At 38.2% G+C, this 27,946-nt stretch overlaps 2 protein-coding genes across 2 annotated transcripts in view; one reads left to right on the forward strand and one right to left on the reverse strand.

Moving 5' to 3' along the window:
• Positions 1-18,731, forward strand: part of fndc7rs1 (fibronectin type III domain containing 7, related sequence 1) — a gene marked incomplete at its 5' end in the record, with an annotated part of 34,867 nt that extends 16,136 nt beyond the window's left edge. Inside the window, 29 exons of the mRNA XM_079876779.1 lie at positions 134-391; positions 782-1,042; positions 1,712-1,975; positions 2,104-2,367; positions 3,369-3,626; positions 4,018-4,278; positions 4,948-5,211; positions 5,340-5,603; positions 5,891-6,151; positions 6,359-6,619; positions 7,299-7,565; positions 8,494-8,745; positions 9,017-9,277; positions 9,828-10,088; positions 10,175-10,438; positions 10,929-11,186; positions 11,360-11,620; positions 12,385-12,645; positions 13,160-13,417; positions 13,618-13,887; positions 14,651-14,914; positions 15,030-15,290; positions 15,372-15,635; positions 16,264-16,524; positions 16,613-16,873; positions 17,452-17,742; positions 17,859-18,089; positions 18,206-18,250; positions 18,664-18,731. Coding sequence (XP_079732905.1) covers positions 134-391; positions 782-1,042; positions 1,712-1,975; positions 2,104-2,367; positions 3,369-3,626; positions 4,018-4,278; positions 4,948-5,211; positions 5,340-5,603; positions 5,891-6,151; positions 6,359-6,619; positions 7,299-7,565; positions 8,494-8,745; positions 9,017-9,277; positions 9,828-10,088; positions 10,175-10,438; positions 10,929-11,186; positions 11,360-11,620; positions 12,385-12,645; positions 13,160-13,417; positions 13,618-13,887; positions 14,651-14,914; positions 15,030-15,290; positions 15,372-15,635; positions 16,264-16,524; positions 16,613-16,873; positions 17,452-17,742; positions 17,859-18,089; positions 18,206-18,228 — 7,085 coding nt within the window. The 3' untranslated portion in view covers positions 18,229-18,250; positions 18,664-18,731. The remainder of the gene's footprint in view (positions 1-133; positions 392-781; positions 1,043-1,711; positions 1,976-2,103; positions 2,368-3,368; positions 3,627-4,017; positions 4,279-4,947; positions 5,212-5,339; positions 5,604-5,890; positions 6,152-6,358; positions 6,620-7,298; positions 7,566-8,493; positions 8,746-9,016; positions 9,278-9,827; positions 10,089-10,174; positions 10,439-10,928; positions 11,187-11,359; positions 11,621-12,384; positions 12,646-13,159; positions 13,418-13,617; positions 13,888-14,650; positions 14,915-15,029; positions 15,291-15,371; positions 15,636-16,263; positions 16,525-16,612; positions 16,874-17,451; positions 17,743-17,858; positions 18,090-18,205; positions 18,251-18,663) is intronic.
• Positions 18,732-18,890: 159 nt separating this feature from the next.
• prpf38b (pre-mRNA processing factor 38B) lies at positions 18,891-26,896 on the reverse strand. Its single transcript, XM_079875467.1, has 6 exons — positions 26,444-26,896; positions 25,090-25,158; positions 24,801-24,952; positions 23,581-23,641; positions 21,595-21,833; positions 18,891-20,819 (listed from the first exon to the last, which is right to left on the reverse strand). Exons 1-6 carry the CDS (start codon positions 26,651-26,653, stop codon positions 20,066-20,068), a joined length of 1,485 nt encoding a protein of 494 aa, XP_079731593.1. The 5' UTR covers positions 26,654-26,896; the 3' UTR covers positions 18,891-20,065.
• Between the last annotated feature and the right edge of the window lie 1,050 nt (positions 26,897-27,946).

The raw sequence follows: 27,946 nt of genomic DNA on the forward strand, positions 1-27,946 counted from the left end.
ACATGGGTTAACGCAAATGTGTTTCTCATTCATTTTTATAAACACTGTTTTCTGAGGAAACTTGATGTTTGTATCTAGAATATTCCTTTAAAAACATGCTAAAGTAATACTTTGTTTAACTTTTGTCTCCCAGCACCCTGTGCTCCTCAGTCTGTGGTCAGTCAGCTCTTAGACTGCCAAACAGGGGATGTTCAAGTTAGCTGGCAGTCGAGTAACGGCGCACAGATCTACTATGCTCAAGCAAAATCTACTGACAAGGTTCTGGGGTGTAACTCCACCTCCACATCCTGCATGATCGCTGCGATTGGCTGTGGGCAGACATACAATATCACTGTGGCTGCAGAGGGCAACGGCTGTAGATCCAACAGTGTGACCAGTCAGGTCACGGCAGGTGCAGTAGCATTTTCACAAAGTTGATGCCTACCATTCTAAATAATGAGTCCTACCAATTCAATATCTATATATTTCAAGTCAACATGAAATCAAAATCAACTGTATTTACTTTCTAATACAAGGTCCTGATCTTACTGTGCAAAATTCTTTAGTGCATGTTAGAAAAAGTCTATTCTTTCATCACAATTAAAAGCAGCCCAGTGAAACTTATTTCAAACACATAGAAGCCATATAGCAACATACTAGCACTACACACATTATCTTAAAAACAAAATCTGGAACCCCTCCACAGTAAAATCCTGTTTCTTTTTACAAATGTGTTTGGTGCCCCTATAGTGGCGCAGAAATGACTTCACCTTTAAATAATATTATTTTATTTTCTCTTCAGCCCCATGCCCTCCACTGAATATCCAGTCCAGAATGAACTGTGGCAACAACACAGCGAGTGTGTCCTGGTCCCGTGGCAATGGAGCACTGTCCTTTTTGACAACACTCGATTGCTCTAATGGACAGACGTACATGTGCAGGACCAATGAAACAGGATGTGACATCACTAACATGACGTGTGGACAAACTTGCTCAATTAAAGTAGTGGCAGAGGGACGTTCATGCAACAGCTCTGTAGGCACTGGATCACCTATCATAACAGGTAAGAGAAATCGCTGGTTAAATAAAACCTTGTTTGAATTTATAATATACACTACCGATCAAAAATTTGGGACCAGTAAGATTTTTTTAAAAAGCAATTCATAATTTTATTTAGCAAGGATGCATTATTTAAAAAAGACAGTAAATACATTTTTAATTTTACAAAATATTTATTTTTAAAATAAATGCTCTTTTGAACTTTCTAATCATCAAATATCCAGATTATTTTTTTTTTTTTTTTTTTTTACTGTTTTTAACATTGATGATAAGAAGAAATGTTTGTTGAGCACTAAAATAGAAATCAGTTATTTTGAATTATTTCACAATATTACATTTTTACAGTATTTCTGGTGAGCATAATCAAAAACATAAAAAAATAATAATACTGACCCTAAACATTTGAATGGTAGTATAGATATTGAGATATGATTTGCGGATTAGTGGGAAGTTAAAGGGATAATTCACTTTTAATATAACAGCCAACCATATCCTAATTCTGTTTTAGATAATTTACCCAGCTCCTTGTGTACCACCAAACCACATATATGTGTCATAGGAGCCACTTAGAACATCTTAGCAACCATATGGCAACACCCTGGCAACCATCCACCATGTAAAAATACAGTTTTGCAACAGCATTTTGATGTGTTATCAATTTTTCATGTTGCAGCACCATGTCCTAATACTGGCATTCAAGCCAGACTGGATTGCCGCACAAACTCAGCACTCATTTCTTGGACACCAGGCAAAGGTTCACTAAGTTCCAATGCAACACTGCAGTCTTTCCAGGACGCCCAAAAGCACAGCTGCTTCACCAACGGCTCCTCATGCAACATCAGCTCACTTCAGTGTGGTCAGCACTACAACATCAGTGTTACAGGATACGGCCAGAACTGTTCAACCTGTTCTAAACCCCTGGTCACTCTAGACACAGGTATAGCATTAAACAATATTCAAAGAGCAATTAGTGTAGACCCTAATGTAAACCCTTTCTAAATGGCATCAAATAATCTATTGCACTAAAACTCTGTGCATCACATCATTTGAATCTTTTCTTTCCAGCTCCATGTGTTCCCACTCAAGTCAATGTGTCATTATCCTGTGGGTCCGACACTGCGTCTGTTTCCTGGGCAGCATCTAGTGGCCTTGTTTCCTACTATATAGTAACAGCTGAAGGTGATAATGGAATTACGCTAACATGCAACTCCAGCAGCTCTTCCTGTAACATCAGCGGCCTGGCGTGTGGTCAGGGGTACAACGTGTCAGTCACAGCTATGAGCGTCGACTGCACTGGGCAACGTAGCGAAGTGCGTCGTGTCAATACTGGTAAGTATTTCAATTACAGTATAACCTGTAATCATTTAGCTATATTCATCATCCATATATCTAGTGGAGAATTTTGCACACTACAAGTCTGTCTAGTGTTTAAATGCAGAACTTTTAAACTATAGTATATAGTTGTCTGCAGTACTTGAAGTTTGAAATGTTTCTTAAAGTCCCCCTGTAGTCAATCATTTTATCCCTTAAAACTCATCTTTGATCACCAAATGACATATTTAAAAAAAAATCTTCATGCCTTAATAGCTTAAAATGTAACTCTACGCCCTTGCCTCATTTAGTATAGGCGGATCAATGAATATGTAAATCAGCCCCGCCTCCACTCACTCGCACCAGCTCAACCACTCGTTGACGATCACACCTTGACGTGATTGGTTACATGGTAGTTTGTGACGTCAGAAACACCAGAGATTTCAAACCAGTTTTATGAGACTGTCTTTGGTTCACTGCAGTTTTAAGAAGAAAAAACTCTGCAATGGTGTTGACTTATGAATTTCCTCATGATTTGTCTTAAAGCATTATTTAAAAAAACAAAAAAAAAAAACACCACATAGACATATAAACAATATTAAAAGCTTGATTTTCACCACAGGGGGAGTTTAAAAGAATTACACATTAAAAGGAACACTTTAAAAACTTGCAATGGATGTGTAGCATTCAAGTAAACAGTACAGCCTTGACAAAAATAATCAACTTCACATTTAATCCCTCCAGCATACTTGCCTGCTACCCAGCAAAAAGATCTTTGCTCCATGAACATTCCTACAGTGTTTTGGTTCCCAAAAAATAACTGAAAGGAAACCATATACTAACATTAGGGGAACGTTAGGGGAATGTGTTTTCTGACATCAAATGTACATGGGTTAACACAAATGTGTTTCTCATTCATTTTTATAAACACTGTTTTCTGAGGAAACATGATGTTTGTATCTAGAATATTCCTTTAAAAACATGCTAAAGTAATACTTTGTTTAACTTTTGTCTCCCAGCACCCTGTGCTCCTCAGTCTGTGGTCAGTCATCTCTTTGACTGCCAAACAGGGGATGTTCAAGTTAGCTGGCAGTCGAGTAACGGCGCACAGATCTACTATACTCAAGCAAAATCTACTGACAAGGTTCTGGGGTGTAACTCCACCTCCACATCCTGCATGATCGCTGCGATTGGCTGTGGGCAGACATACAATATCACTGTGGCTGCTGAGGGCAACGGCTGTAGATCCAACAGTGTGACCAGTCAGGTCACGGCAGGTGCAGTAGCATTTTCACAAAGTTGATGCCTACCATTCTAAATAATGAGTCCTACCAATTCAATATCTATATATTTAAAGTCAACATGAAATCAAAATCAACTGTATTTACTTTCTAATACATGGTCCTGATCTTACTGTGCACAATTCTTTAGTGCATGTTAGAAAAAGTCTATTCTTTCATCACAATTAAAAAGCAGCCCAGTGAAACTTATTTCAAACACATAGAAGCCATATAGCAACATACTAGCACTACACACATTATCTTAAAAACAAAATCTGGAACCTCCCCACAATAAAATCCTGTTTCTTTTTACAAATGTGTTTGGTGCCCCTATAGTGGCGCAGAAATGACTTCACCTTTAAATAATATTATTTTCTTTTCTCTTCAGCCCCATGCCCTCCACTGAATATCCAGTCCAGAATGAACTGTGGCAACAACACAGCGAGTGTGTCCTGGTCCCGTGGCAATGGAGCACTGTCCTTTTTGACAACACTCGATTGCTCTAGTGGACAGACGTATATGTGCAGGACCAATGAAACAGGATGTGACATCACTAACATGACATGTGGACAAACTTGCTCAGTTAAAGTAGTGGCAGAGGGACGTTCATGCAACAGCTCTGTAGGCACTGGATCACCTATCATAACAGGTAAGAGAAATCGCTGGTTAAATCAAACCTTGTTATATTGAATTTATAATATACACTAACGATCAAAATTTTTGGGACCAGTAAGATTTTTTTTTAAAAGCAATTAATAATTTTATTTAGCAAGGATGCATTATTTAAAAGAGACAGTAAATACATTTTTAATTTTACAAAATATTTATTTTTTTAAATAAATGCTCTTTTGAACTTTCTAATCATCAAATATCCAGATTTTTTTTTTTACTGTTTTTAACATTGATGATAAGAATAAATGTTTTTTGAGCACTAAAATAGAAATCAGTTATTTTGAATTATTTCACAATATTTTTTTGATCCAATAAATGCAGCCTTGGTGAGTATAATCAAAAACATAAAAAAATAATAATACTGACCCTAAACTTTTGAATGGTAGTATAGATATTGAGATATGATTTGCGGATTAGTGGGAAATTAAAGGGATAATTCACTTTTAATATAACAGCCAACCATATCCTAATTTTGTTTTAGATAATTTACCCAGCTCCTTGTGTATCACCAAACCACATAAATGTATCATAGGAGCCACTTAGAACATCTTAGCAACCATATGGCAACACCCTGGCAACCATCCACCATGTAAAAATACAGTTTTGCAACAACATTTTGATGTGTTATCAATTTTTCATGTTGCAGCACCATGTCCTAATACTGGCATTCAAGCCAGACTGGATTGCCGCACAAACTCAGCACTCATTTCTTGGACACCAGGCAATGGTTCACTAAGTTCCAATGCAACACTGCAGTCTTTCCAGGACGCCCAAAAGCACAGCTGCTTCACCAACGGCTCCTCATGCAACATCAGCTCACTTCAGTGTGGCCAGCACTACAACATCAGTGTTACAGGATACGGCCAGAACTGTTCAACCTGTTCTAAACCCCTGGTCACTCTAGACACAGGTATAGCATTAAACAATATTCAAAGAGCAATTAGTGTAGACCCTAATGTAAACCCTTTCTAAATGGCATCAAATAATCTATTGCACTAAAACTCTGTGCATCACATCATTTGAATCTTTTCTTTCCAGCTCCATGTGTTCCCACTCAAGTCAATGTGTCATTATCCTGTGGGTCCGACACTGCGTCTGTTTCCTGGGCAGCATCTAGTGGCCTTGTTTCCTACTATATAGTAACAGCTGAAGGTGATAATGGAATTACGCAAACATGCAACTCCAGCAGCTCTTCCTGTAACATCAGCGGCCTGGCGTGTGGTCAGGGGTACAACGTGTCAGTCACAGCTATGAGCGTCGACTGCACTGGGCAACGTAGCGAAGTGCGTCGTGTCAATACTGGTAAGTATTTCCCCTTCATTATAACCTTATAATCATTTAGCTATATTCATCATCCATATAACTAGTGGAAAATTTTGCACACTACAAGTTTGTCTAGTGTTTACATGCAGAAATTGTAAACTAAAGCGCACAGTATATCACAAGCTCCATTACCACATTGTTTCTTTGTAAAAATGACACAAAGCACACAGTATTGAACTTATCTAGCATTCAAGTGGACAGAATCTGAACATTCTTTTAAAATAATGTCAACCATGTACTTCTTTTGTGTTCTGTAATTTACCCAGCTCCTTGTGTGCCACAAAACGTGTCGGCCAATGTCACCTGTAGTAGCAACATAGCAAAAGTAACCTGGGGGAGCAGCCAAGGGGCGGAGCTTTACTCAGTGACCGCCAGCAGTGTTAATGGCCTCTCAGCTAACTGCATCTCAGCCTCCACCTCCTGTGACCTTTTAACTTTGACCTGCGGAGAGTCTTACACGATCACGGTGAAGGCCAAAGGCAGCAACTGTAGCAGTGGGAACAGTGCACCAGTTCAGGTCCAAACAGGTAATAAAATACATAACGTATAACTGAGTAACACAATCAAAACCCAACCAGTTTATTTTCTATTTCACATCATATTTCTTTTAAAAGCTGAAGAATGTCATTGCTTAATTAGAAAAATGTAATCAAATTCAATCTTGGCTAATAAAACATATAACATAAATGGACTAAATCAAGACCTAACGTTTTTTCTTGCTTTTTGTGTTCTAGTGCCTTGCACCCCAAGGAATGTCGTGCCCACCGTGGATTGTTTCACAGATGCTTTAGTGGTATCATGGACATCCAGTGCAGGAGGACAGCAGTACACAGCCACTGTGCAGGACAGCAATGGACTCTCCACCACCTGCCAGTCTACGGGCTCGCAGTGTAACGTGACAGGGCTCAGGTGTGGTCAGCTGTACTACGTTAATGTGACGGCATCAGATAATCTGTGCAGCAGCCCTCCAAGTGCTACAGTGAACACTAACTCAGGTACATCTAAACATATACAAGCATATATTTTTCTATATACTCTCTAAACTCGGACACAGCACCCAGACTACTATGTTCTGTACATGCTCATTTAGCTATTCTATGCATATATACAATTATCATGATAAACTACTGTTCAAAGGTTTGGGGTCAGTAAGATTGGTTTTTGCTAAAGAAATTAATACTTTAAATCAGCAAGGATGCATTAAATTGATCAAAAGTGACAGTAAAAAAAAAAAGATTTCACAATGCATCACAGTTTGTACAAAAAAATTAAGCAGCGCAACTGCTTTCAACATTGATAATAATAATAAATGTTTCTTGAGTGTCAAATCGGCATATTAGAATGATTTCTGAAGGATCATGTGACACTGAAGACTGGAGTAATGATGCTGAAAATTCAGCTTTGCCATTACAGGAATAAATTACATTTTTAAATATATTAAAATAGAAAACAGTTATTTTAAATTGCAATACTATTTCATAATAATACTGTATTTTTGATCAAATAAATGCAGCCCTGGTGAGCATAAGAGAATACTTTCAGGAACATAAAAAAATCATACCAACGCCGAACTTCTGAACATTTCAATCTTTGTTCGCCATGTTTGCATATGAAAAACTCTGTGCTCCAATTAAATGTTCTCATTCTCAGTGTCTCTTCTGCTTTTACCCATAGTTCCCTGCGCAGCCAGCTCCATCAGGGCAGTGTTGGATTGTCAGCTAGGAACAGCCACTGTGTCATGGCAGTACGGTGCAGGTGCTCAGGGATACGTTGTCTCTGCCTTGGCACCGCTGGGCAACAGGACTGGCTGTACATCCAACAGCTCCATCACGCACTGTGAGCTGAGCAACCTGCAGTGTGGCAATGAGTATATGGTGAACGTACAGACTTTGGGATCCACATGCAATTCCAGTGCACAGATGACTGGCTCCCTGATCACAGGTGAGGTTTACTGAATCTGATTTGCTTGCGTTTGCCAGTTTTGTAAGAGATTTGGTTTTCCCCTTCCGCTCCATTTAAGTATTTTACTAATATATATATATATATATATATATATATATATATTAGTAAAATAGTTTAATATATGTGTATGTATATATATATATATATATATATATATATATATATATATATATATATATATATATATATATATATATAAAAAACACACACACACACACATATATATATACACACACACACACACAGTCAAACCAAAAATGATTCAGACTTTTATTATTTTTACTAGTGGGTGCAGGACACTCTAGTTCATTTATGTAAGTGAGGATAACAAAATAAGTAAACTGTTATACCCAAAAATTCTTGGTACCAAAAATTATTCAGACACTTTGACCTGACCAAGTTTTGCTTCAGTGTTTTTTCTTTAATTGCTAATGCGATCTTTTTACTCCCCAGACTGAATAAAATTATGCATTGTAATGGTAATTGGTTGACCTAAATTAGTATTATCTAATTGTGTACTTACATTTAACAGCTGACAGCTATTCAACATAATTCATTTGTGAGACAGTCTAACAGAAGGATTGCCAAAAACCAGTGAAATATTTGACAATTCCGAGTTCTTGTCATATTGTATTAACATTTTCTAAACTATAGCGAATAAATTGTGATAATGTGAGAAATGTTGAAAGTGTCTGAATAAATGTTGGTGTGACTGTATATATATATATATATATATATATATATATATATATATATATATATATATATATAATTTAAAAATAAATATATTTATATAGTAAAGTGACTAATTGTACTACGAAATGTATACATGAGGCTTATGATAAATTATTTTATGCTTTTTAAAATATTAAATGAATAAAACTAAGCTGTAATCATACCATTACAGGTCCGTGTGCTCCTCAGCATCTGACAGCGCAGTACAGTCCTTCCACCGCTCGGCTCTCCTGGGACGTCACTAAAGCTGCCGCCAACTTCACAGCAGTGGCTGTGACCCCCGAGGGCCTGACAGTGACCTGTGCGACCTCTAACACGAGCTGCACCTTGACAGACATGAGCTGTGGCCAGATCTACAATATCAGCGTGACGACTCGCAACACTGCCTGCAATGTCACTGCGACCTATGATCCAATCAAGACGGGTCAGTCATGTGACCACTGATTTTATAGGAATATTCACTCAAACATTCAAATTCTGTCATTACTCATGATGTTACAAATAACAAACCTGAATGACTTTCTTCTGTGGAGCTGCTCTTTTCTGAGCTAAAAAAAGGGACAAATCTAAGTTATCCATACTATTTGTGTACTGCATTCTAAGTCTTTTAAAGCCATATTATAGTATTGTGTGAGGAGCAGATTGAAATTTAAAGCGTTCATCTTGAATCAGTCTTATTTACTTTGTCATTTCAGAACCCTGTCCTCCTCAGAACGTCAAAGCTAGCATAAACTGCGCCACCCTCAATGCAACTGTTTCCTGGGAGCCTAGCCAGTTTGCAGTGGGATACATTGTGTTCCTGGATGGGCAAAATGGTCATTCCACTTCCTGTCGGACAGATCGGACATATTGCAGTTTACCTGATCTCAGCTGTGGAATAGTGTATCATGTCAGAGTCCGTGCCATTGGAGAGGTGTTCAACAGCTCTGACAGCATAGGGGTCAACATGACATCAGGTCTGTAAGGACAAAACAAATAAAAAACCTAGTACCAAAAATATACAGTATAATATAGTAGGCTACTTAAGGTTGAATTAAAAGTAAAGTCTAAATTAAATCAGAAAGGACCATGTTCCGGATTACTGTCTTATTATTTTGGATAATTCATTTAGAAAGAAATCAGATTTCAGAAGTAACTGTTTCTCAGCATTTCACTTTAATTTTAGGGTATCATACACTCTTAGAATAAAAGGTTTTTAGAAGTTCAAAGGGTTTTCTCAGGCGCTTCATATATAGAACATTTTAGTGGTTCCCATCATGGGATCATTTTATGGATTTAGTTTAATTTTGTTTTAATTAATTTTTAATTAAATTATATGAATTAAACAGCTTGTAAACATACTTTATCAATAGATAATGCAATCATTTAAGACATTTCACAAACTCTAAGGTTCAATAAAGAGCCCCAATGAACCTTTTTTCTAAGATTGTACATAACTGTGTTAAATAAAATATGTGCTAGCAAAAAGAATATAAGTATTGAAAAATATTCTTCTATATTTTTCAGCACCATGTCTGTCCAGCAGTGTGTCTGCCATCGTGGACTGTGCTACAGATTTAGCTCTAGTGTCCTGGAGCATCATGGCTGGGGCGGAGAATTACACTGTGACGGCTTTGGGATCAGGAGGCCAAAGGTTCTCCTGCTCATCCCAACAGAACAACTGTAACATCTCGTCCCTGCAGTGTGGACAACTCTATAACCTCACCTTCACCTCTACGGACCAGCAGTGCCAAATCACCTCCGCCACCAACGCCACGTTCCGGTCCAGTGAGTTTGCAATCCATTACACGGTAGAAGGGGTTCAAAGTTAATTACGCTAATTATGGTCCAACTGTTCTGTGACCCCTCCGCAGGACCCTGTGTGCCACTGCGGGCGGCAGCCGATAAGGTGTGCGGCAACAACACGGCCGTGATGTCTTGGGAGGCGAGAGAAGGAGTGGATTTCTACACCGCCCGAGCCCTCGGTGCAGGAGGAGTACACCAGGAGCTTTGTAACTCCACCTCCTCCACTTGTTCCTTCTCTAATCTGGGCTGTGGAGAGACCTACGCGTTTACTGTCACCGCTTACAGCGGCCTCTGCCAAAGCAGTGCCAGCGCACCTGTATACCTCACTACAGGTATAGCATTATGCAGTGTAAAAAATCCTTCACAAAACCTTGGGCCTTTAATCAAAAAAAAGAAAGAAAAGTGGAAGCCTTTCATATATATTTAATAATTTATAACATTAGTTTTAATAACATTAACATTTTTTTATAGGTTTTGGTATCGTTTGAATTTGAACATTTCCGATGATTCTGATTATATTACCTTAGGTATCCGATTCCAGAATTGGAATTGATTTTCCATTCTCAACCCTACTTATTTTTTATTTTATGATGTTTTTAAACATTTGTATTAATATTTGATTTAATTATTAGCATCAATAATTTGTTTTTATATATATATTTTTGTTAATATTTTAATATTATTGTTTGTACTACTATTAATAATAATAATAATAGTAACAATGTTTATTTTTTTTTACTGTTCATATTTTTTTTTACTTAAATGATTATAGAATAACACTATACATTGGTACAATATAACAATCCCCCTTCACTTCTCCAGACCCTTGCAGACCAGAGAATGTGACTGCTCACATGTCATGCAACAGTGAGATGGTGGCGCTCGACTGGTCAAATGCCAAAGGGGTGTCATCCTACATTGTGACGGCAACAGGGAGTCTGGGATATATCATAGCCTTTAACACCACTTCTACTAGCCTGTCTGTGTCACTGCTCTGTGGACAAAGTTACAACGTGACTGTCCAAGGGCAAAAAGATTACTGCGACAGCCCACTGAGCACCCCTGCAGTTTTCAGACTCGGTATGTTCCTGAAATTATACATAAAACTGCTGTGCACTCAATAAAATCCACAATATTACACAAAGATTGTATGTGATTTCCTGTTATATTCCTGTTACTCTGCTTATCAATTTGATTTGAGGCAGTACTGTATGAAATGGGTTGACTTACCTTTGTAATGTGTTGTGATCCAGCGCCATGCACGCCCCATAATCTCGTGACACATGTGGAATGTAACAACCAGCTGGGTTCAGTCAGCTGGGGCCCAAGCGATGGGGCAAACATGTACACTGCCAAAGCAACAGGTAATGATGGACACACACACCTGTGTGTCACTAATGGGACCAGCTGCACCTGGGAGAACCTGCATTGTGGTGAAATCTATAACGTCAGTGTTACTGCCAATGACAGCCTCTGCACGAGTACACGTAGCAACAGCACCTACATACACATGGGTAAGACATTGTAATGATAAATATACCAGAGGTTTCCATCTGTAGGATGAATGAGTAGTTTACATGCTTACAATTTACATGTCAGTTAAATGTAATTAAAAAAATATATGCATGTGCATTAGATAAAAATATTCATTTGACACTTGCATTTATTTAAAATATTTTAGAAAAGAAATGTTTTACATTTTAAAGCTATATATATTGTCAAAAGTTTGGAATAATTAATTTGATTAAAAATACAGTAAAAATAGTAATATTGTGAAATAGTGACTGTGGATCCGTTGGTAAAAAGTAATCATAAAAATGATTAAGAAATGTTAAATTAGTTCTGAACAAGGAGCACATTTTTTTTTGCAGATTATGGCCAGATTCTATGGCTTGATATTTAGCAATGAAATTCATACAATGTCTCTAAATACTTTTGAGGCAGTTGTATCCAAATTTAGGTTGCTGGATTTATCTTATTTTAAGAATGTATAGATGTTTTTAGTTTAAAACAAGACATGAACACTGATGAAAAAATATTATTTTGGGGATTTTGTTATTGCAATGAAAATAATTTTCATCACAAGAGAAAAATAATAACTTCTGATTATATATTATTATTACATTTTCTAAAGTTCAATACAAACAAACCAAAAATAAATTGAAATAAAAGCTATAGTAAATCTTTCATAATACCCAGGCATTTTCTGTTCTTGTTTATGCAAGTAAGCACAAACCTCATGAAAGTTTCAATGCTGTTCTGTTTTCTGGTTCTTTAGCCCCGTGTGTTCCTCAAGCTTTGACGCCCATCCTGGACTGTGGCACGGGGCTGGGCACTCTGAGCTGGGCTTCCAGTGCAGGAGCTGAGACATATGCAGTGGAAGCACTAAGTGGAAATGGGAACACGCTGGCATTCAGTACCAACATTACCAGTGGCTTCCTATCAGAGCTGCTCTGTGGTCAACAGTACCAGATCACTGTCAAAGCCATTAACCAGCAATGCAGAAGTGCACAGAGTTCACCAGCTAACCTGTCAACAGGTAATACAGAAAACACTAATGGATTGACTTCTATATAGTCTTCTACATATGTTACATGTACTTACCATAGTAATAGCAGTAAATTATGCATAATTACATGCAACAAATCCTAATCCTAGCCTAACCCTATAGTAAATACATGTAGTTGATTAATATTACTCAGTACTTAAATATATAATTACACTGTAACAATAATAGCCTACCTTAAAATAAAGTGTAACCCTTTATTTTAAGGTGTCCATGTTACAGTGTAATTATACATTTAAGTGCTGAGTAATAATAATTGAACTTACTATATGGTTACGGTCAGGATTAGGTTTAGGGTTAGTTGCATGTAATTATGCATACTTTATAGTTACTACTACAGTAATTACATGTAACGTGTAACAAGGACACTGTAAAATAAAGTGTTACCAAAAAGTACTTCCAAAAATAACTGAAAGATTCTCACTCTTACTGGTGTAAGTATTATTTTGTTAATTATGGTAATTGTTAATATTTCATTTCACTTCAGTGTCCTGTAAGCCACAGAATGCTAGCGCCCTGCTCAACTGCGACACCAACTCTGCTGTTGTAACTTGGGAGCTCACTGATAACCTCACGCATCACACGGTCCAGGCTGCTGGTTCTGACGGACACCGCATCAACTGCACCAGCTCTGACCACAGTTGCACATTATCCGGAATGCACTGTGGCCAGAGATATAACCTTACCGTCACTGCCGTGGATGGAGTATGTGACAACAGCAACACGTACCTCACTCTGCAGTCAGGTGAGTCCACTGCTTCTGTTGTGCACCTGATGACAGAGCTCAGATTTAATGCAGTTTCTGATGTGGGATATTCTAATCTGTTGTCATATGTTCAAAAGACACATAAATAAACAAAATGACCATGCAGGTGTATGATAATCAACATTGCAAGACTAATAATGAATGTCCTTTAAAATGGTCCCTGTTCTCTCTCTATTTAGCTCCATGTGCACCTAGCAATGTTCAGACATCTTTGCTTTGCGACATCCACAATGGTAGTGTTGTGTCTGTGTCGTGGGTACAAGCCAACGGGGCGGAGGCTTTCATGGCTGTGGCCGTGTCTAATGATGGCCATTCCTACTCTTGTAACACCACCACTGCCTCCTGTAATCTGCAAGAACTGCAGTGTGGTCAGAATTATAATGTTTCTGTCTACTCAATGGCCAGTGGCTGCGGGGGCGTGAAGAGTACTATGTCTCAAGTGCAAACAGGTGCGTGTGTGAGGATTTTACTTTATCAAGTAAAGACAACTGTATGTCAACTTAACAACTTAATTAGCAACCAAATATATACAAAGGCCTAACAAGTATGATTTCATTAAACATTTTGTAGTATTTATGTTTCCCTGAAGCTTTCTTTCACCAACAGAAGTTGTAATTTAGATTTACCATTTTTCAACCCCTCTCTAACATAAAGGTAAATCTCATCAAATGTTTAAAGAACATGTTTTGATTTTGAGGTGGAAAATGATCTGGATAAGAAGTCTACTTTTTAGTTTTTGGCTTATTTTTTTAACAATTATTTTCAGAGCAATAAAGCACATTTTCTTTCCTAATTATCATTTCTGTAATGCAAAAAACAAAATATTTAAATAAAGTATATTTTACATTTAATTTTAAAATGTTGTAATATAGTTAGAGTAACTACAAAAAATATCTGTTGAAAGTACGGTAATTGCGGGAATGAGAATTTTGACGGGAATGAGAAATTTACATCATTGTCATGAAAATAATGCCACAATGCAAAAACTTTTACAAGCTACTGTACCTTCAAGACTTCTACATTGTGTTATGACTTTGCATGTGACATGAGTAGGTATGTTAACTTGCTGTAACATTGCTGTATAGCATGTGCAGTGCGACAAGAAGTATACCATCATTGATTTATTGGTTTACCTTTTATCGTTTCCTGCTGAAATGTTTGGTACTTCCCCACCCGTTCAATAACTGATTGGTTCCTTTTCTCTTTTCTCAGCTCCATGTCCACCTCACAACGTATCTGCAAATGTGCAGTGTGATTCAGGGTCTGTGCTGGTGAGCTGGAGCCCAGCAGTGGATGACAGCCAGTTTAGAGTGGAAATTGAGTCCCAGAGCACTGGTGTGATTTCCTCCTGTAACAGCACAAACACGCAGTGCTCCATCGCACATCTGCCCTGTGGAGAGAGCTTCAACATCAGTGTGGTGGCACTGAGGGGCAGCTGTCAGAGTCAAGCAAGCAGTGGCCTCAACATCGCCTCAGGTTGGACACTAACACTAGAATGCTCTCTGTTACAAATGGATGGATGGATTGATAGATACATTTCAATATCCATACTTTCCTTATGCACTTTATGTCTAACCTCTTCTCTCTACAGCTCCATGTACCCCACAGGGGGTTAATGGTACCGTGGACTGTGTCACTAACTCCGCATGGGTATCATGGGAAGTGGATAAGGGTGCAGAGTCTTACACGGTGCTGGCTGTTGGGGACGACGGTCAAAATACCACGTGTTCCAGCGCAAACTCCACCTGTAATGTGCCTGACCTGGGTTGTGGAAAGAGCTACACCTTCCAAGTCACTGCTTCAAACGCTGCGTGCCTGAGCCCACCCAGCAACAGCTTTCAGCTGGAGACAGGCAAGTATACCTGAGAGCTTCAGCCCTCTAATTTGAGACCCTGGGTCTCTTAGTCTTAATGTATGTTATCTCTCTCTCCAGCACCTTGTGCCTTGTCATCCATCGTGGTGGTGGCTGAATGCCAAAGTTCTGTTATCATGGTACAATGGCAGAGGGCACGCAGAGGAAATTCCCTCTACATTGTCACAGCAGAGGATCAAGACCGTGCCTTCAGTTCCTGCAATAGCTCCACCTCTTCCTGCAACCTTACCAATGTGCAGTGCGGCAAAGAGTACACCATCATTGTGGCTGCTTCGGCCAACCAATGCAGCAGCCTTCGCAGCCCACCCTACAAGATCAGAACCGGTACAACCATCAGTATTGTTATACCTACCTAGTAAAACAATGAGTTTAAAAAGCAAGCCATTAGTTATCAATAGCTGTTCATTAGCCAATTGCGTTTTATGTCCAAATAGTTAAGGCCACCATCACTATTATTATTGCTTAACTTAACTTGGGGGTTAGGGATTTGAGCCTTAAAGCTGCTATTTCATTCCTAGGTGATATGACTCACAGTTTTTACCTGGTGAGTGAAAAAACAAAAACTTGAGACATATCTAGGGACCAGAATATCATAGACATCTGGGGATGGGCTCTTGACCTAACCAGTGAACAACCACCCAGAACAGAAGTCACATAGTAAAGTGCTAACAACCACTTGATACACCATAACATCTGCATTGTGGGACTTTTCTAGTTAAATAATTGCAACTGCACTTTATAAACCAGGGGGTTCTAATCCTGCTCCAGGAGAACAACCTTCTCGTAGAGTTGACCTTCATTGGCTGGTTAAAGTTGAAGCTAAACTCTGCAGGAAGGTGGTTCTCCCAGAGAAGAATGGACACCCTTGATCTATATCTATATATAAATTTTACATGTGCTTTCATTGCACCATATTCAGGTTGTTCTCATTTCTTCCTTTGATCCTCTGCAGCACCCTGTCAGCCCTCACAAGTACAGGCCTATACAGACTGTCAGTCAAAGGATGTGTTTGTGTCATGGGAGCTATCTTACGTGGCGCAGTCATACCTGCTTACTGCAGTCAGCAGAGATGGAGACTTAAAGACATGCAATACCTCGTACAATAACTGCACACTAACTGACCTGCACTGCAGCAACACCTACAATGTGTCCGTTTTAGCCAGTAATGAGAACTGCACCAGTCTGCCAAGTACTTATGTCACATTCAAAACAGGTAAGAGTGACAAACTCTTTTTCTTTAAATGATGTGACCAAGATTTTTACATTGTACAAACTTTCATTGCGATGTCTTTATTCTGCAGTGCCATGTGAGCCAACCAATGTAACTGCAAACATACAATGCGGGAACAGTAGTGCCTCCTTGTCATGGGTGGGGAGTACAGGGGCAGTGGCCTATGTAGGAATTGCCCAGTCAGAAAACGGCACAAAGGTCTACTGCCAGAACACGGAGACCTCCTGTACTTTGATGGGCTTAGTGTGCGGCACCGTGTACAACTTTACAGTGCAGGCAACAGATGGCACCTGCAACAGTTCCTTGAGTAAACCTCAAATTGGTGGAGCAGGTACAACAATTATCTGCTTTCTTTGAACTGATCTGCAAGTATTTGACATGTCCCCTAAGGGTGTTTCATACTAGTGCTTTTAGAGTAGACTTGAATCTGTTTGACATCAACGTTTGGTTCTTTTGGTTGGAATGTTTTCTGTACTTGCGTGTCCACCAAAAGGACCACACCCAAATTTGCTTGAAAAGGGAGGACTACAGTTTAAGTCCACTGTAATACAGTTGTTAATTAGTATGAAAGTAATTTGGCCAAATTTGCAGATGTGAATTGCTTCTGATGACGGATTACAAGATATTCAATGATCTACAAGAGCAGCGGCAAAACTAAATTTAGTCACCTAGTCATTATGGTTAGCAGCAACTTATGTTGAAGATGTGTTTACAAATCGGATATAACATGAAAAGGACCTCTAGGTTCAGACCAAATGTGAAAGCCTAACAGCTGCAACTTGCACAAAATTTGAGTATAGAACAGGCAAATCCATTGTAAAGGCATATACTAACATTTTGGTTCTGTTTCTTCGCGATTCCCATTGGTAAAACAGGTTTTAAGTCTTGTTGTCCATCTCTTTCCCTCAGCTCCCTGTCCTCCAGATGGGTTGAGGGTTGTCCCTCGTACAGTAGTGAATGACACTCAGATCTTGAGGGCGTCCTGGTCTACTGTGAGTTGCCCTAATTCTGAATACCTCTTTGGACTCAAGGGCAGCATTCAGGGCAATAACCAGGCACTCTTTGACCTCGCCTCCTATTGGACAAGTCGCACGTTCTTTGAGATGCCCCTCCCTTGTGGCTCCTCCTACAGCGCAACCATCAGGGCGAGGAACTCTGCCGCCTCAAGCGTCGATTCTGTTGCAGTCACTGGAACCACAGGTGCACAATGTTTAATCATCATAGCACTACCTTCCTACACTCTTAAATTGGAAATTAAAATCCTTAAAGTGCAAATACATACATTACTCATCTGTTCATTTATTTATTTTCCCCAGTACCTTGTGCCCCTCTAAATGTGACATTCTCTGCATCATCGGCAGTAGTGGCATGGCATGAGTCTTTATTTGCTACGAACTACACCGCGTATGGGGTCACTTCCTCTGGTAGGATGAAACTCTGCATGACCTCACAGCTCCTCTGCTCCATCACCAATTTCAGTAGCGGTAACATTGTCGTAACTGCCCACAATGCTGCTGGACAAAGTGAAGACTCAGTGCCTGTTTTAGGTAAGTAGTACAAGTAACAAATAATTAAACATCAGATCAGTAGAAACATGGGTTGTCAAATTGTATCTTGTTTTGGTGAAGTCCTGTAACCTTTGACCATGTTCATCAATTGGCAGTGACAGCCGTTCGCAGGAGGTGAGACCTGGCTCGAAGTCAGAAAGGTGAGTTGATGCTCAATAACAGAAAATTAAGAACAATTTATGGAAATTTTCTCATTTCTCAAAATGGAGAAATAGGCCTAGTTAGGGAAAATTACATATTCAACTTAACTAAAGAAAATGAGACCATGAGGGAGGAAATACAGTCTGGTGTGCTACTTTGTTGATCATTAAGTTGATAAAACATGGAAAATAGTGGACCCAGTTCCAGTGGACACTGTACTTCCTTAAAAAACAAACAAAAAAAACTGTCTATCCCTCACAGCCTCCTTTTACATGCAGTTGAGTGATTCCACTGACAACTGTTTACGTTTAAAGACTCATCCACAACAGCTTTGCTTAACACTCAATGTTTTTAAGAAGTTTTAAACAAATTGAAAAGCCTGCTAGTATTAACCACCTTCTCTCCTCACCAGCCCTGCCCAACTGAGTGAATGCATCTCGCCGCACTCAAACTCTTGCCTTTGAGAATTCTCAAAACTCTTTGATACTTTTGCATGTTACATATATTCCAGTTTAAGGTTAATGTTTTTTTTTTCCACAATATTTATGGGTGGAATAGATTGACTTGGTAAAAGATTAACATGGCTTCTTTTAAAATGTTTTACAAATTGTTTTTTCAATTTTTCCTTTTCTTCTCTGGCTGAAGGATTTACTTTTATGCAATGCCAAATATTTAAAAAAGCCTATATATATACATTCCTGTTTTTGTATATGAGTCAAGTTATTAAACACAAAGAGCATTTCTCCATGTATTCAGTCTTATAAATTATGACATGTAAAGCACATGTAAAATAAATAACCATACACAAAACACCTGCTGTTCCAATAAAATTAATGTTCTTATGAGTTGACAAGGACACAACAGTGACCTATTCTGAGCGCAAAAAAGCACTGTTAACTACTGTATTAAACATCTCTGAATTAACTACTCATCCCATTAAGTCAACCAATGTAAAAGACATAACTGATTCAGAAATAATGGTTCAATAAAAAACTTGATACATGTTCAAGTAATTTCAAGAGTAGGACTGACTAGATTACATCATTCACAATGCTTCATGGGAATAGGCAGCCACCAGTCTTACTGATTTTCTCTTCTATAGTAATAGCAACTTTTCAGATCTCACTCTAGGATAATGGATAGTACAGTACAGCACATATAAATCAATTTCCTTTTTAAAAATTAGGCTGAAATCACACAGCAAAGCACATCTTTAATTTAACAACCTGAAAGATCACTAAAGGTTTGTCTTGAAAGGTTTACATGTTAGCATAAACTATCAAAATAATACATTTTTTACTTGCAGAACCCCAAATGTTAGAAGCTTTTGCTTAATTACATTAAAAATAAACACAACTGAGCAATTCTGTTTCATACAAGAATTTTTATTAGAAAACGAGATGTAACAGAGCAATGAATCAAACAGCAATGTCAGCACAGCTTTCAGCAGCCTGTGCACAAACTTAACTCTGTGGTCAACTCTGTTGAAATTTAAAACATTCTCTGAGCTCTATGTACAAAGCCATTTGTGAGAATCCTGAAAACAAATTGGGGGAGAAAATGGACTAAAAAAAGGATTTTAAAATGCCATTTTCAGTCCAGACATCAGTAACGAGCAACTGAGAGAAAATGACATTTTTAATATCTACACAATTGGCGGATAAAAAAAAAAAAAAAATCCAGGCTTTTCCATTTGTTTATTTCAACACAAGTGGTGCACAAGAGGATTATAGATAAGGACATGAAGTAATAAGAGAGGGACCGGAATAAAGGTGCAGAGGGAATCTGAGAGAGGAGATGGAGACAGACTTGGATCAGGGAGACTCCGCTCGAACACTGTTTGTTCTTTCACCTGGTTCGGGACTGTGGCGATCTTGTTTTACATTTTCTCGTCCATTGCTGGATTCTCGACGGTGCGAGCGCTCTTTGCTGCGACTGCGCTTGTGTGACCGTTCCTTACTATGGCTGTGATCCCGCTTCCTGTTCTTCTCCTCCCCTGCTTCCTGCCTGCTCTTGCTGCCTGAGCGAGAGCGTTTCTTGCTAGATCGCTCGGTTTTGTGTTTCCTGTCTCTGCTTCTGCTCCTTGAGCGCTTGCTCTTCTTTTCTTCCCTGTGCTTTCTATCCTCCTTATCTTCCTTGTGCCTCCGCTCTTCTCCCTCTCCCTTACTTCTCTTGTCTTTTGACCTCTCCCGATCTTTATGATGCTCTCTGTCTTTCCTGCGACTACGCTCTCTCTCACTCTCTGTCTCCCTCTCTTTATCTCTGTCTTTCCTCTCATTCCGCTTCTCCCGGCTCACACTGAGACTCCGACGTCGTTCCTTGCTACGGCTGTGTCGACGTTCTGTGGTTCGGTCTGGTGTTCTGGAACGTCGTCTATCTCGGTCTCTCTCCCTGTCTCTCTCTCGGTCCCTGTCTCTATCCCGGTCCTTTCCCTCCCTTTCTTTGCGTTGACGATCTCGTTCTCTTTCCAGTTCACGGTCAAAGCTGGCACCATGTTTTTCTTTGTGATGGCTGCGACTCCGGGAACGATTTTGGGACCTCTTGGGACTCTGACTTTTCCTAGGTGTCCTTAACACACACATAACACAAATCACTGAACAGAGCACATACACAAGACACCTTGTCAAATAGGAGAGTGGGGTAATTTTGTAGCAATAATATTTCTTACATTATAACATTACAAGATATGAAAGACAGTATCTGCTGTAGTTAAGTAACTCATAGTAGAAATTAATTTATGCACTTCAAAAGGAACTAGTCTAAAATGGAGAACAAAGCTTTTGGCTACTGTTTAAATTATGTAAACTCAAATGAGATTGAAGACTCGTCATAATCTACAATATTTCTACATTCTACATGATACTGGGATTAAATTCATGACCAAAAAAAAAACCCAGGAAAAACTGCAAAACACATGACAGTCAGTGTAGCTACACCACAAAACTTCTTATGAACAGACATCAATTGTTACAATGCAGCTGCCAGACATTTACCACAGTTAATCAACAACACAACAAAATTATTTAGACTTGAATCCAAGAATGTCTATTATATGTGTAGTATGAAAGAGAAAATGGGAGGAAAATGAACAAAACAAAAGATAAATAAAAAGCATCACTGGTAAAAAAAGTAACTTCATGCATCTGCCTGTGCCAAAATTACTGGTATTATTGGGACAAATTGCTTCAGTTTACAAACACATTTATCCTATCCCAAGGCTTGTTTTGAAACTTCAAACCATTAAAAATGGTTGGCAATGGTTCAAACACAACACGACAAACACTGATCATGGCTGATCTGGATAGCCAAATAATCTCAGCCCACCCACACACAAAGACTGTACCTGGAACGGCGCCTATCTCCATGCCTTGCTGAATCGGTTGCTGCCACCTCCTCCTCCTCCTGCTCATCTTTTTGCAGGGGTTTACGTGGTCGGCTCTTCATGTGCTGGTCAATTGCCTTCTGCACAGGAACAGGTATTCGTGGGAACAATGTTGAGAACCATTCCAGCTTGGTCAGGAAGGAGCGGAGCATCTCTCCGACCGTCATTACACACCCTCCTCCAGCCTTCACGTCCAACTCCTGATCACAGAGACAAGGAAGAGGAAGGAAAACCATTAACACCACAAACTTAGACATGCACTTATCGCAAGGCCTCTGGTAACACAAGGCTAATGATTAGACCCCTAAAGCCATTACACTGTAAACTGTCCTGTATAAAATGCTTTATTTGTGATGACCAAATACTGAGTCTTCACCTCTGCTCTCACCTGACTTAATATTCAGTATTTAAAGTAATTTTGTTGTTTTTGTTTGTTTTACTGTCATTTTGGACTTTATGATAGCAAATAAACAGCATGGACACAAAAGTAATGCCACTATGAATAACTTATTCACAAGTATATAAATCTGGTCATGTAATGGCCAATCCTCCTTATGTAGAATAAAAAGTCATTTTCTAGCCTGCTGGTCTCATGTCAACATTTAAATACATATGTGACCCTGGACCACAAAACCAATCACATGGGTCCATTTTTTTTAAATTGAGATTTATTCATCACCTGAAAGCTGAGTTTGAATAACTAAGCTTTCCATTGATGTATGGTTTGTTAGGATATGACAATATTTGGTCGAGATACAACTATTGAAAATCTGGAATCTGAGGGTGCAAATTTTTTTTTTTTTTTTTTTTTTTAATTTAAACAATTAAAACACACACAAAAAAAATATAAACATTGAGAAAATCGCCTTTAAAGTTGTCTATTTATGTTCATGATTGTGCTGCATTCACTCACAAAAATAAATGTTTTATGTATTTAAGGTAGGAAATTTACTATATATCTTAAAGGAACATGATCTTTACTTAAAATCCTAATGATTTTTGGCATAAAAAAAAAAAATCGATAATTTTGACCCATACAATAGATTTTTGGCCATTGCCACAAATATACCTGTGCTACTTGTGACTGGTTTTGTGATCCAGGGTCACATATGATTTTAAATGGAACTTAATGCCTGTCTGTATTTTTTTTTTTTTTTTTTTAAGAATAGTTAATTATATCAATGTTTAATAGTTCAAACCACTGCATGAGCTTAAAATAATTAACTTCCACAATGTCTCTTACTATGCACTGACTCAAAATAGGTGCGATGCTGAGGAGGTTGCAGGTCAGCTGACATATATGATGCACTGGTGAGTGTGAAGGGGTGGAGTGGGTAGGTGAGCTTTTCTAACTGCACTCACGAACGCCAGCCAAGAGTGTGGAGCACACCCCATATCCAATCCACCCGCATCACAAGGGCCATCTGGGAGAGAGAACAGGGCAGTCAGCCAGAGACACACATAACCACCATCATGCCTGGCAGCAATGTTTGCTCAATGCGAATAAGATCTCCTTTACTAGAATATTTTAAATGGATAATATATAACTAAATGCATATTTAGTGGGTGTGCAGGTGCATGAGAGATGAGTCAGCACCCAGTAATGGATATCTGATATTTTCAATCAAATAGAAATCTCTATGAACCATTGAGGCATAGTGTCATATACAGACTGCCATTATCTGGGCTAAGAGAATATGGCAAGCAATCACTGAATTCATACTTAACCACAGAGGAACCACCTTCACATCTAGCTCAAAGGACCATTTGCAAAGAATTTGCTTGTGATTTAACTGCGTATCTTATAGGGAACATTAAGCCAAATGAGGTCAAAGGTTGAAGGACAGCAATGTGCATCACAATCAGCATATGGCCTAAAGCTTTCTGATTACAACTATGTACATTAGAAATAAGAGAGAGATTAAGGCATTACCCGTGGTGACATACCTCCTCGTCGTCAAGGAACTCATCATACCAGTCAACCAAGTCAGGAGGAGGTTGAGTATACCTGAAACACACATATGACATGATAAGTGTATATTCATTGGGATGTGCTGTGGTCAAACCAAGAAATATGCACCATCCAAACTAACAATGTACCAAGACCTAAATTATCATCTCATATAGGAGTCAAAATCTGCTAAGGGGTAATAATGGAAAAACAGTTTTAAAAAGTGATTTTGACTTATTTACAACAGGATCATTTTAAATAAAAGGTTTTTGATATAAGAGACCATAAAAACAGGTTTTGCATTAAACCACTCCTTTCCTGGTACAAAAATGAACTTGCGATAGCTGAATGTAAAATTTGACAAGCCACACATGTCAGTCTGTGTAACGTAGATTAAGCCATGACATAAACTTCATTTTGTAAAATAAGAATAATAAACTACTCAAAAAGCATTCAGAACGTCTCCAGCACGTTTGAAAAGTATCCCTTATGCACGGTATCATGTCCGTCAAAAACTTAGGCTGGCTGTCGGTTGGAATATCAGAACTAAAAACCTGGACATAACACACTTATGGGCAGCATTCACTTAACCGAATATTTGCCGGCTAAGAAATGAATATTTATTACCTTACGATTCCTTCTGTTTTCAAATCCACATCATTTGAATATCACGACATCGATGTCTGTCAAAAAAATAACGTGCACAATACACGTTAGTATTTACGAGAAGCAGAGGGCCAGCGTGTACACGCATTTCCTGGAAAACCCACACTACCTGATGTTTTGAATGAGTTTCTTTCCGATAAGAGGGAGTCTTCAACATGCTGTCTGTCAGAGACGATAACGTGCCTAATACATAACGCACTCAAGTATAAATTTGTTCTTCACTCAGTTGCTTAAAAGAATAAAGCTTTGATCAAAGTTAGATAAAATCTAACCTAATTTTAGTTACATTTTTACTTAAACTTAGTTTAATTTTCCAATAAAAGATGATATAGTTTTTCATGGTGTGTTACATTTAATTACCACTTAACAGATTTTGACTCAGAGAATTCTGGACTCTTCTGCTCTACATATTCCTTAGCAAAGGCAATGAGTTTACCCTCCACAGCAATGTTAAAAAGCTAAATATTAAGAAACTAAGACAATTGAAAAAAATTCCTGAAACAAAGAAACTCAATTAATGTTAAACATCTGAGGTGGATCCGAGTCATACCTGATGTACATAAAACCCAGTGCCCTGATATAGGGCGAATCTGTATGGGTGATGAGACCCATCACTTGTTTGCGGGTCAGTTTCAGTGTGAACAGCTTATACAGCAAGCAAAATGCAGTGGACACGATCCCACCCGTCCCAACTCCTCGAACCTGCAGGACAAACATCATGAGATTTAAAGCTAGACTCATGTTTAGATCAAGCGAATCTCTCCCTTTATTTAATCAAAATGACGAAGAGGATGGGAGGATGAAGTTGTGGAGGTCTCAAGGCACGTACTTCTACTTACCCCTCCGCACATTCCCGTCTGTCCCGCTGTCTTCCTGCTGCCTTTTTCCCATGGCTCCACATGGTTGACCTGATAAAGACATTTAAATTAGATTAATCATTTAAATGTCTTCAAACCTGACAATAAATTGGATAAAACTATATTATACAACTCAAAATCATCACTGTTCTAAATAATCACCAAAATCACATCAATCCAACCACACTTGTTTTTCAAAATTAAAAAAAAAAATCTTGTATTAGTGTACTAGTGAAACTAATCATTAACCTTACAAACGCTTACTTACAGATAATTCTTTAAAATCACAATCGTGGAAAATCATTATAATAGATATTAAAATCACTTTAAAAATAACTTTCTTTGCAGCGGATGAAACATTGACAAAGTGATTTAAAACAAAGTGATTTTAATATCTATTATAATGATCAGTTTCAAGGGACATTTCACCCAAAAATTCTCTCATCATTTACTCACTCAAGTTGTTACAAACCTGTATGAATTTCTTTCTTCTGCTGAATACAAAATTATATATTTTGTATAATACGGGTAACCAAACTGTTGATGGAACCCATTGACTTTAATTATATTGGGAATAAAATACTGTTTGGTCACAACCATTCTTCAAAGTATCTTCTTTTGTGTTCAGCAGAATAAAGAAATGCATACAGGTTTGGAACAACTTGAGGGTGAGTAGATGACTTAATTTTCATTTTTGGGTGAACTATCCCTTTAAAGAGCTCGAGAATATAAAGCGGTAACGTAACGTTAAACGAAATTAATGCCGAGGCGCGCTTATGAAACAAAACGTTATCGTTAGATGGAGTCGACCCAAATAAAGTTATCCATCTTTATAGTTATTGATCTTGATATGAACTACAGTTATTGTTCTTAACTGTAGAAACTGGAACGATAAATACGTTATCAGTCACTATTCACTTTCGTTGAATGCTTTTCTAAACAATTAAAGTAAATGGTGACTGAAGCGGTCAATAATATATTGAAAGTCTATAATATAAATAGAAAGTCAGAGATACGAGTTTTGAACAACATGTGGTTGAGTTGATGACAAAAGATTCATTTTTGAGTAACTGTTAGCCATTTATGTAACGTTAGCTACATTTGAAATAACGTTAGCATAGTTAGCCTTCATGGCCTTAACGTTACACGGTCTACTTTTGCTCACATTATAATAAACAAACTAACGTTAAGCAAAAGACGTTTATTAAAAAAAGTCTAAAAGAAAAATAACAACAAATAAGCTATATACTCAAAGCATCAATAACATGAAATTAAAAAAAAAATAGAAAAGTAAACCGCGGGCTTCACGCGCATCGGCCCAGGTTTGTTTCACCACCTTGAAGTAAATCTCGTCAACCACCTCGTGGTACGTCTTGAGCTCGTACAGCTGCACCTTGAAGTAGGGAGACGACAGGACGTTTGTCAGGATCATCGGGTTGAGGTTCATAGTCTTCTCGTTGCCCCATAACGGCAAAACGTTGCCGTGTTTCCCGCCGGCCGGTTTGCTCACGGCCTGCTGCTGTTGTTGCTGCTGACTAACCGCCATGGCAGGGCTTTCACAACGCCATTAAAATACAAAACGAAATAAAACGACCGCTACCCCAAACGAATATATCTACAACGCGTCCAACGAGGCACGCGAGTGTCGGAACGATGTATCTTAATTCATTCGAATAAATTTTAGATAGTTTTTAACTGTTTTTCTCTGTAGTGCTGGAAGACGCACGCGAAGCGTTCTGTTCCGCTGAGTTGTGGGGACAAGATGGCGCGCGGAAATGGAAGCAAGGATGTGGTGGGTTGCCATGTGTGTCACAGTGAAACACTCCTCACCAAAAGGAAGACATTTGTGAAAACTGCGAATAAAATTATCTATCGTTCCATGTGTTTAAACCCATGGATGAAATATTTATGTAGTACAATGTGAAAACAAGAAGTTTCGCCCACAGGGTGGAGAAAAAGTTTATTGCATTTCCCAGGAAGATGTTTTACAAAAGACTTGGCAACACGGTCCTCCAGCGTGGTTCGACATGGCTTGTACCCATGCCTATTCCTGATGTCTTGCAGAGTCCATCTGATAAATAAATATTGTTTAAGGCACTTCTATTTTTCCATATACTATTGGTGTTGTGTGGCAGTAATGGTCTAAATTTCATTTTCTTGCCCATTAAGGTTAAGAGTTGTGTACAGTAAAGTACATCTACAGCATGTTTATAAGATATATTTATTATGTGTGGAGTGTATTTTAAGTTGATTTATTAAAAAATATAAGTGTTAATTCATTAAAAAATTGTATATATAAAAAAATAATCACTCAGCAAGAGCCACATCAGATGTGCAAAAAGACAACTGCCAGGCAAATCAGCAATATAAATGACAAATCAAAACTACAGAACCCAAATACGTTATTATAACGGTTTTATTTTTTAAAACAACATTTATGTTATTCTATAATACATTCTTAAATTGCAACATATTACATGCTGAATTTTTACTGACATTTCCTGCTGCCATTTAATTATATAATTTACTTTTATGCAAAAAAATAATAATAAAATAAAACAAATCAGGTAAATAAAGGGAAAGACATTAATGGCTGTACTTTTTTAGATTTCTATAGGACCTATTCAAAAAATATTAAACAGTATTTAAGAAACCTTCAAGTATATACTTGCCCTTTATTATTTGAAACATCAGATATTTCTTTCATTTCCCCCTCTACTTTAGCTTTTTTGTTACCACTGAAAAACCAGAACATAAATTAAATCCACGTTTTCTTTATATACAACTAACTAAACATGTACAGCTCTGTAATCTACAATATGAAATCTGATAAACAGTT

The sequence above is a fragment of the Squalius cephalus genome, assembly GCF_949319135.1.
Source record: "Squalius cephalus genome assembly, chromosome: 7".
In the NCBI taxonomy this organism is placed as follows: Eukaryota; Metazoa; Chordata; class Actinopteri; order Cypriniformes; family Leuciscidae; genus Squalius; species Squalius cephalus.